The 9,815-nt window shown below is 37.3% G+C and overlaps 1 protein-coding gene across 1 annotated transcript; it reads right to left on the minus strand.

Annotated features, from left to right (window-relative positions):
- Nucleotides 1-3,725: 3,725 nt before the first annotated feature.
- On the minus strand, nucleotides 3,726-4,453 carry LOC145158682 (uncharacterized). The gene is made up of 2 exons (XM_079077542.1): nucleotides 4,259-4,453; nucleotides 3,726-4,037 (listed from the first exon to the last, which is right to left on the minus strand). Exons 1-2 carry the CDS (start codon nucleotides 4,451-4,453, stop codon nucleotides 3,726-3,728), a joined length of 507 nt encoding a protein of 168 aa, XP_078933668.1.
- Nucleotides 4,454-9,815: the final 5,362 nt, after the last annotated feature.

Consider the following 9,815-nt stretch of genomic DNA (forward strand, 5'->3'; position numbering starts at 1 on the left):
CTTGCGGAAAAATCTTATCCTTACAATGCAAATACATATGAAAACTATGTTGATATCTATTCCTAAGCAATCTATCGTAATTCTTAAGCAGTTGCTCAAAATTCTGATCACCGAACCATTTTCGCGATCAGAATCAGTATACTCTTTCTTTAAGCTTCCTTTGATTTTCTAAAACATCAAAATGTAATTAGATTACATTATGTATTAAGAATCTCCAAAAGATACTTAATAGAGTTAGATAATGGACTTTACTTGAAGTAGAGTCAAACTTTTGACTTTACTAGATCTTTCAGGTAAATCTGGTAGCTTCGCAACCAATGCCCCTTCTTTTGGCAAAAGAAACATATGGACTCTTTGGAAATGGTACATGAGACTATCTCAGACTTATCCTTTCTCTTTACCATTAGGTCAAATGACTTGACCATGGTCGATCCCTTTCCATTGGGAAGAGAAAGCTTTTCTGGACTTCTAATGTTACCATTGTCAATGTTCCTTGTATTTTGGGAAGTTGATCTTCTAATCAAATTTGCTTTACTAGTCCTCCAAATCATTGTTGATTTAGCAGCACCAAGCAAATAGATAAGATCTTTAAGGGTCATGTCATAGTCTTTTATATAGTAGTCCCAAAGGACACTCACTATGAGACTTAGAAAGTGATTGAACAACCAACTTTCTCAAGACTGTGACACCCAACTCTCTCGACTTGTCAATATGTGACTTCATCTCCAAGATGTGAGCACACATAGACCTTGCTTGCCATTAGGGCTTGAGTGACCTTGAACTTGTGGGTTAGGGAGAATAATTGGAGGAGGTGGAGGGAGTGAAGAATGATTTTCGGGACATCATCTTCATTAGGAAAGCTTGTTCCAAGAGATTTAGGAAGATCATAGTTGTCTGAACCAGACATCTTTTGGGGAGATATTCAAGATAGTTGATTTAATGTCCTTAATATAACACCCAATATGAAATATTAAGGCAAGGACCCAGCACAATATTTTATAACTTGGAAGAGGGATGTCGTAATCCAAGCTATAGAATATTTGAAGGTAGGCGAATGACGATTCACCAATTTCCACCATGAAAAACGAAATAATTTATTAGGTTTTAATTGGATTTGAAACTCCTAGATCTTTTGAGATTCATTGAACTTTTCAATGGCATGTTTCAATCTCGATTGTGCCCTCTCAAATTTTGTGACTGGGATGTCGAGGATCATAAAACAAGGTGTGAGTAACCATGCAAATATACTTGGTACCCTTAATATTTACCCCCCAATCGATGTGCCGGTTAACCACACGCGCTCCACCGATACTATGATAAACATTAAGTTACCCTTTGCCTACCTTGTTAAATCAAGCTAATGTGTCGGTTAACCACATGTGCTCCACTAACCGACTTAAGCAAAGTGCAAAGTGTAATTTCATGGGTTAGCACCAAATTCACATTTTCCTAAAGTAACTAAGATTGGGAATTTATAAAAGGTTTAGTTACTTTATATTTATCATTAATACTTTTAATGAGGGGAGAATTCTAGTCCTTGTCCTACCCGTTCGGCTAACGACCCTCCACCAGTCAAGGAAGCGGTGGGTGAGAGTGGACACCCATTAAACTGCCATTTAATAGGCAGTAACCTTATACCCCCTTATAGACCGGCTTCGTGAATGAGGCCTACTAATGGTAAGACTGACTTGCTCTTATACATATATATATATTATTAACTTATAATACTATAAAGTATAATGGTTGAATTTTAACTTTTAAAATTCTAAGGGCTTTACTTGGAATTAAAGTATTCATGAGGGAAGCTTTACAAATTCCAAAACTTGAGGGCAAGTTTTGAAACTATTCAAAACTCTTTGATTTTCATAACTTATGAGTTTAATTAAAGTTTTAGAGACTTAAATGAAGAGACTCTTGAACATCCATAACTTGAGGACAAGTTATAGAGTTCATAAAAACTATTTATGAGAAAAAGACTCTTCATTTTGTAACCTATGGCATTATTTATGAGTTTTAAGAATCATAAATGTGTCTTTTCATATAACTTTAGGACAAGTTACAAAAACACATTTTATGAACAATTTGTAGATTAATTTGGATTGAAAACAACTAACACAAAGTTTTTTCATTAATCTAAATTAACTCATAAAACAAGGTAACACAAAAAAAACTTTTGATAATCCATAACTTATGGAAGTTTCAAAACTCTTAAGATCATAACTTTTAAAGAAGATTTTGAGTTCCAAAATTTTATGACAAAATTTGTAACTCCCTAAAAAAATTTAGATCAAACTTTTAAAACAAATAAAATAATCATATCATTCTATGTTTTAATAAATTGAACTAATTCAACTCTTGTAGTAAAATGACTCAAATTTCACAAATAATTAGTTTTCCATAAAATCAAGTAATTATCTAAAAATTTGACAAACTTCATGTTTTTTTTTCTTTTTGTTTTCAACTTTGAAAATCAAACATTTGCATCAAATATAATAGAAAACAACTCATGGCTCTGATACCACTGTTGGGTTTTTGGTATAATACAACATCCTATGGTGCACATACAACCCTAAATACCTTGGATCTATGTTTTCTCTATTATACATGCAAATATCAATTTTTCCAAGGTATTGTTCTAACTACCATAATATGAAGTACATATAATATAAATTCTAGTAGAATTACATACCTCTTTGTTGTAGCTTGATTCCATGGAGCTTAAGAGCCTAGTGCCTCAAGTGTGACACCTCAAATGGTTCACACAACATCACCAACATCTTCGAATAACTTGAGAGAAAAGGTTCTTATGCTCAAATTGGCTAGCCCTCATGTGTACACACACTAGTGCCAATTTCTTGAGCCATGGGGTCCTTATATATGGTGGTTATTAGGGTTACACCATGTAACTCATGTCTTTCCATATTCTTCATGCTCCATGGGTTAAAACCTCCATGGAGTATCCATGGGTTACTCCATGGGTTTAGCCCAACATGAAGAACTATGGATCATAAGCCCACATATATAAGAATGAATGATTTACACAATCAATCCCCATATATTTAATTAGTCTCATTTTGATCACATAATTAATTCCAAATTAATTCTTGATCAATACTAATTAAATAATATGATTTCATATTAATATATTAGAACTTATAATATATTAACAAATCATAATTATCCTTTTCTCACAAAAGTTTATCCAAATTGTTATGATGCCATGCAACCCAAATGGACCATGCCTATCGGGTCAAGTACATACCAATTATAGTTATGGACTTAGACACTAATCCAACAGTTATATGCGTATTGTTGTGTAGGGGTATTTTAGGGGTAACTCACTAAGCCTTCGAGATTACATTTATGGATTATTGTTTCAGGTACTTCGGATGACCGCGGGAAGGCGAAGGTGTGACCGTACACTTCCTCGTTTTATGATTGTGATTTCTGGGAAAACTCTGATATTGATTTATTTTGAAAACAATTTGTGAACATTACTGGTTTTGGATGATTTTGCAAACAATTTAGGAACTTGGGTTGATTTTGAAAAGTTTAAATTTTTGTGAATTTTCTAAAAGTTACACCATGTCTTTAGTAAGGGCAGCTGGAAAATGAGGAGTAGCAATATGGTCCCCAATGGCCCTTTTTAATTGGGACACGTGAAAAATAGCATGAATGCGAGTTGTTTCTGGAAATAGGAGAAGATACGCCACATGTTCGATCTTCTAAATGACTTCAAAAGTCCCAAAATACCTAGGTGCAAGTTTCTCATTAACCCGTCTCGCCACAATGCGCTGTCGATATGGATGAAGCTTGAAATACACCTGATCTCCAATATCAAAATTTTCCTCTCTCCTATGTGCATCCGTATTTTTCTTCATCTGTTGTTGAGCTTTGAGCATATTGACTTTAAGTTCTTTTAGCACTCGATCCCGCTCCTCCAAATATTGCTCTACAATGCCTACCACCGTTTTTTCTTTCCCGTAATACACCGGATGAGGCGGATCCCTACCATACAGTACCCGAAAAGGTGTCGTCTTTGTTGAAGTACGAAATGAAGTGTTATACCAGTATTAAGCCCACGGTAGCCATGTGACCCATTTCTTGGCGTTTCCGCTGCAAAACAACGCATATATGTCTCTAAACAACAGTTGACCACCTCGGTTTGACCATCCGTTTGCGGGTGGTAAGCCGTACTCCTTCTCAACTTGGTGCCCATTGCTTTAAAAAATTCCTTCCAAAAATTACTAAGAAATACCTTGTCGCGATCAGAAATAATGGACTCGGTTATCCCGTGAAGCTTCACGACCTCCCTCACAAATACATTTGCCACTGAACTGGCTGTGTACGGGTGTTTAAGGGGTATAAAATGCGCATATTTTCTGAGACGATCCACAACAACAAAAATAACAGTATTACCCTCCGACTTTGGTAGACCGTCAATAAAATCCATCGTAATCTCGGACCAAATTGTAGATGGAAACTCGAGTGGCTACAACAACCCACTTGGGGCCATCGTTGAGTACTTTTTTCGTTGACATGTGTCACACTCGGTCACCCTCTTCACCACGGTACCTTTCATTCCCGCCCAGTACACTTCACGGGAAAGGCGTTGATACATTTTTTGTACTCCCGAATGCCCACCAACCACACATTCCTGAAACTCCTTAAAAAGAACCGATACCCAATGTGGCCCTTTAGGAATTACGAGTCAGCCTTCAAACAATAGTCGTTGCTGGTCCACCGAATACCCCGTTGGTGCGGTTTCTTCTTCTATCTTTCCTTTCATGGAACAAATCTCTTGATTTGACTGCAGTTCAGCCCATAATGCCCCGCAGTCAAACCGACAGACCGTAGTCGTGACAGTACCCAGCTACGCCACGAGAGTAATTCTTGATAACGCATCATCCACGCTATTCTCGTTACCCGGTTTATAAACAATGTCAAAAATGTACCGCATAATTTTCGAGAGCCGTTTCTGGTGGTCTTCCATGACACCCCGTTGCTCGAGTAAAAACTTCAAACTCCGTTGGTCGGTTCGAACAACAAACCTCCGACCCAGCAAATATGGTCTCCACTTCTGAATGGCTAAAACAATTGCCATTAACTCTCTTTCGTAAATCGACTTGAGACGTGCTCGTGGTCCCAAAACATGACTATAATAAGCCAACAGTCTACCATCTTGCATGAGCACCACTCCCAAACCATACTCGAACGCATCCATTTCGAGTACAAATTCCTTAGAAAAAAATTCGGCAACGCCATCACGGGTACACAGGTCATTGCCACCTGCAATTTTTTAAATGCTTCGGTTGCTTCCGGGTCCACTTGAAAATATATTTCTTTAATTGCTCTGTCAGGGGCCATGCCATTTTACCATAATCCTTGAAAAACTTACGGTAGTAACCGGTCAAATTTAAAAACCCTCGGGGTTCCTTCAAAGTCTTTGGTATCGGCCATTGCAACATGGCTGAAATATTGGTCGGGTCAGCCGACACCCCTTCTTTGGATACGATGTGACCAAGGTACTCCACTTGCTCCTGACAAGAAAAAAACATTTTTTCTTGTTTGCATATAAGTTATTTTTCCTTAGAACCATGAGAACCCTCTCCAGATGTTCCAGGTGTTCCCTCTCAGACTTACTGTATACTAAAATGTCATCAAAAACACAAGTACAAACTTCCTTAAAAATGGATTGAATACCTTGTTCATGAGGGACTGAAAAGTCGTGGGCACGTTCGTAAGCCCAAATGGCATTACCAGAAATTCGTAGTGGCCCTAGTGTGTTCGGTAAGCAGTTTTCTGCACGTCTCCCGCCTCCATACGTATTTCATGGTAACTGGACTTAGGATCGAGTTTAGAAAATACAATTGCCATGTGAAGCTCATCCAACAATTCGTCAATCACCGGTATAGGAAACTTATCTAGCACCGTTTCCTTATTAAGTGTGAGGTAATCCACACAAAACCGCCAAATTTCATCTTTCTTTTTAACCAACAATGTCGGGCTTGAGAAAGGACTTATACTCGGTTGGATCACTCCTGCCTCGAGCATCTCACAAACTAGTCTCTCAATCTCATCTTTCTGTGCATGTGGGTACCGATAAGGTCTGGCACTAATCGATCCCCTACCCTCCCGAAGATTGATGGCAACTATGGATTTAGTGTCTGTTGAGCAAACCCTGGCAACTATGGATTTAGTGTCTGTTGAGTAAACCCTGACAACGATGGATTTCGTGCCTATTCCTTAGGATAACCCTTAGGAATGAATAAACGAGGAATAGCTGATTCTTAGGGTAGAATAAAGAAGATAATGGGGATGGGTAATTGGGTTGATTGTTTTGATGTTTAAACATAATAATTATATTATTGTGGGTTGAAAACCCTATGTACTCATCAGGTTTCCCAACCTGACCCACTCCAGCTTATTTGTATCACAGGTGTCGATATGAAGTTACATTACACTGAGAGATTAAGGAGATGTAAATCACTAGTGATAATGAATGTAAGTTCTGGTTATGCTTATGTTTCTGTATTGACGATGACATCCCAATGTTTTAAAAATGAATAAAAATACATTTCTTCAAAAATCCTTGATAACGTATTTATCATGTTTTTCTGGGAACAAATTCCACAACATTTTTATTAAAAGAGGTACTCTGATTTTTCTAAAGCATAAACAAAACCGGTCTTTTATGGCCGTGAAAATGGGGATGTCACAGTTGGTATCAGAGCATTAGTTTAAGCGAACTAGGAATAAGGATTTATTTCTAGACTTAAACTTAGAATGCTAAGCGTTGATCGTGAGGAGTGTGTCTAATATATTTTAGGATGTACACCTGAATAGACACAAGCACCATCTTAATTAGGGAAGATGCCTAAAATGCTTTTATGTGCTAAATGATTTGTGATGCTTTATGCTATCGTTTGATCGGATCTATGGTCTGTTGCCGACCAGATCTGGAAATTTGATGTGCTCAGGTTTCTAAACGTTTAATTACGATATTAGAACTGGCATGTAACTTTTTGGAGTAATAAGGAGGAATACGCGTCTAAATCTTCCTCTATATATATTCTCGTCTCGATACACCGAACGCCTGCTTTGGTGTATAGAATGTCATGATAAGGACTCATAGCAGACTGAGCAAATGGAGGAAATGAGAAGGCTTATGATATTGAATGATACCTATCTGAAGATATTTTAAGTTTGATATCTTGCCTTTAGAATGCATCTAATAAATAATACGTCTAATACCGGAGAAGTGAACTTTCGATTAGCAGAAAGAAAGATTTTTGGTATAATCCAAGAAGTTATCCCATCGTATGGAATTTCCACCACCAACCGAGTTGAAACAGAATTGATGATTGAAGATACGCATGGAGGAAGTCCTAGTAGAGTCTAGGGAAAAATTTATGATTGTTTGGACACATTTTTATGTGTTAAAATTGTTTTTGTGATAGTAACTTGGAAATCTGCGAGACAATACTTGGGACGAGTATGAGTAGGTGTGAATGGTAGTAGAGGCCTATACTACCGGAAGCACAGGACTCGCACTTGGATCGGAGAAAGTCACATTGTTACCAAGAAGCTAGTAATTGATTATGTTTTGTTCATGTCTGTCGTTACCATCGTTTCGGTAATGACTAAGAATGTGATTAATATTCCGACCCTAGTGGTCATTTCAAATCGAGTCCGACTAAGATGAGTATGTACAGAGAACCAAGTTCGATGTCACGTCTGACTTAAGATAAAAGGTTGAAATAAAGGATAAACGAAGCAATCAGTAGAAGTACCGCGATTGTTGTTAAAGTAAGAAGATTGTAGCTAGAAGTGATATATGCTAGAATGTGATTTTATCACATTAGAACATGAAGGAAGGTATAGTCTGTTCTGGAATTCGACTCTAAAAGACCTGAGTCTAAGCGTCATATCATACGATGAGAGGTCATTAGAACATGACCTGTTAGTCTATGGTGGTAATCAAAGAACTTATCTTAAGTTTGTTAAGAAGAAGTAGTATCCAATAAGGAATTGAGATTGTGATTCGAAGGTCATGATTGGAAGACTAACGTGAGATAGAGAGTGGGTGCACGATTGAGTACTGCTTGCAGTCAATAAGTCTAAGAGATAGATACTGATAAGAAGGAAAGAATTTAGGTTTATTACCTAGGATGAAGATATAATGTACGGAGTCATTATACAATCCATGTTTTGTTGATGATTTCGGGACGTAATCATCCTAAGGGGGAGATAATTGTAACGCCCGCAGATTCGGGCTAGTCAATTTAGAGACAATGAGCGTCAAAAATGACTTTTTTATAGAAGATTACTTAGAATAAATTATCTTAACCAAGTTATAGTATATGTCACAAAGGTTCCATACATATAAAGAACGCCGAAATCCGAATTATAACGAAGAAGTTATGACTTGTCGAAGTTTTACGGCAAAACCGGCACGATACCGGGAATCGTAAAAAGTGATTTTTTGAGAAAATACTTTCTAGCCTTAGCGATCTAAAATAAAGTCATATTATATGTTAAACCGAGAGTGTGCATAAAAAGAACGTCCAAATCTGACTTCGTATGAGGAAGTTATGATTTTTCTAAGATTTAGCATAACAGTGCACAGCCCAGAAATTCGAATTTTAGATCGGTCGATTTTTAGCCAAAATAATCTAAACGATAAATGAAGATATCGTTCATAGGAGTTAAACGATAAAAAGACAGTCGAAAACGGAGCTCGTATGCGAAAGATATGGACGAAACTTAGTCCCTACTCTTCAAGCGCGGCGAATTCGATACAGTTTTGTAAATCTGAGATAGAATGAGAATTAGATGACGGGATCTAAATGATAGTTTTAGTACTCGTAAATACCAATGCGTGGATATAAAGAACGTTGATAATAGAACTCGTATGCGAAAGATATGGACGAAACTGAGTCCCTACTCTTCGAGCGCGCTAAATTCGATACAGTTTTGTAAATCAGAGATAGAATGAGAATTAGCCAACAAGGTCTAAATGAAAGTTGAAGTACTCGTACTTCCAACGTGTGGATATAAAGAACTTAGAAAACGGAGCTCGTACGTGGAAGATACGGACGAAACTTAGGGCCTACTCTACGAGAAAACCCCTATAAATAAGAGATGAACTCTTCATATTTTCTTCACACCATAAGCCTTTCTTTCTCTCTCTAACTTCTCTCTAGACTCCCTAAACCCCCCCCCCCCCCTAAAGCCTAGGAAACTTCCCTAGCGCAAGAAGAAAGCCCCGGAGCGTACGAAGGCTCCGAGAAAAAGAGCTTTTGGGCTCAGAAGCTTTGCTCCAGCGGAGCCCGATTTTTAATAAAACCCGCTATAAGTGAAATAAGCCTACCATACTTTAAATATAGATTATATTTAAATATAATATCATTTTTATGAACGTATAAATAAAATTTATAAGTGATTCAAAGTCGTTATACTGATTGAACTACTTACGGGAGAGGTGTCTAGAATGGTCACGTTGGGTTTGGTTGTTGGATTTCAGAAAAGCTATATGCCGAAATGGTCCTGCCTCCCAACTGTCCTGTCTGGCTGATCCTTACTTGATAGATCATGAATTAGACTCTGAGTTAATGACGAATCTAGACTAATAATTAGTCGTAATAATTATTAGATTAAAATTTAGCGATAATAATGCTAGGTTTCGTCGAAGGAAAATAGAATCGTTAGAAGCGAAGCGCTGCCCGAGTTTGGAATCATCACTTTAACAAGTGAGTGCATAGTTACTTTCATCTTACACATAGATATGAAGTATTTAATAGAAATTACATGCT

Source organism: Lactuca virosa, chromosome 2 (genome assembly GCF_052849685.1).
Source record: "Lactuca virosa cultivar CGN04683 chromosome 2, Lactuca_virosa_CGN04683_v6, whole genome shotgun sequence".
Taxonomy (NCBI): Eukaryota; Viridiplantae; Streptophyta; class Magnoliopsida; order Asterales; family Asteraceae; genus Lactuca; species Lactuca virosa.

Bases quoted from the DNA above. Each gene is read 5' to 3' on its own strand.
- LOC145158682 (XM_079077542.1), bottom strand. From the start codon at position 4,453: ATGGATTTTATTGACGGTCTACCAAAGTCGGAGGGTAATACTGTTATT. The intron at 4,038-4,258 runs GTATTTCTTAGT...ACTTCAACAAAG, and splicing joins TTATTTCTGATCGCGACAAG to ACGACACCTTTTCGGGTACT.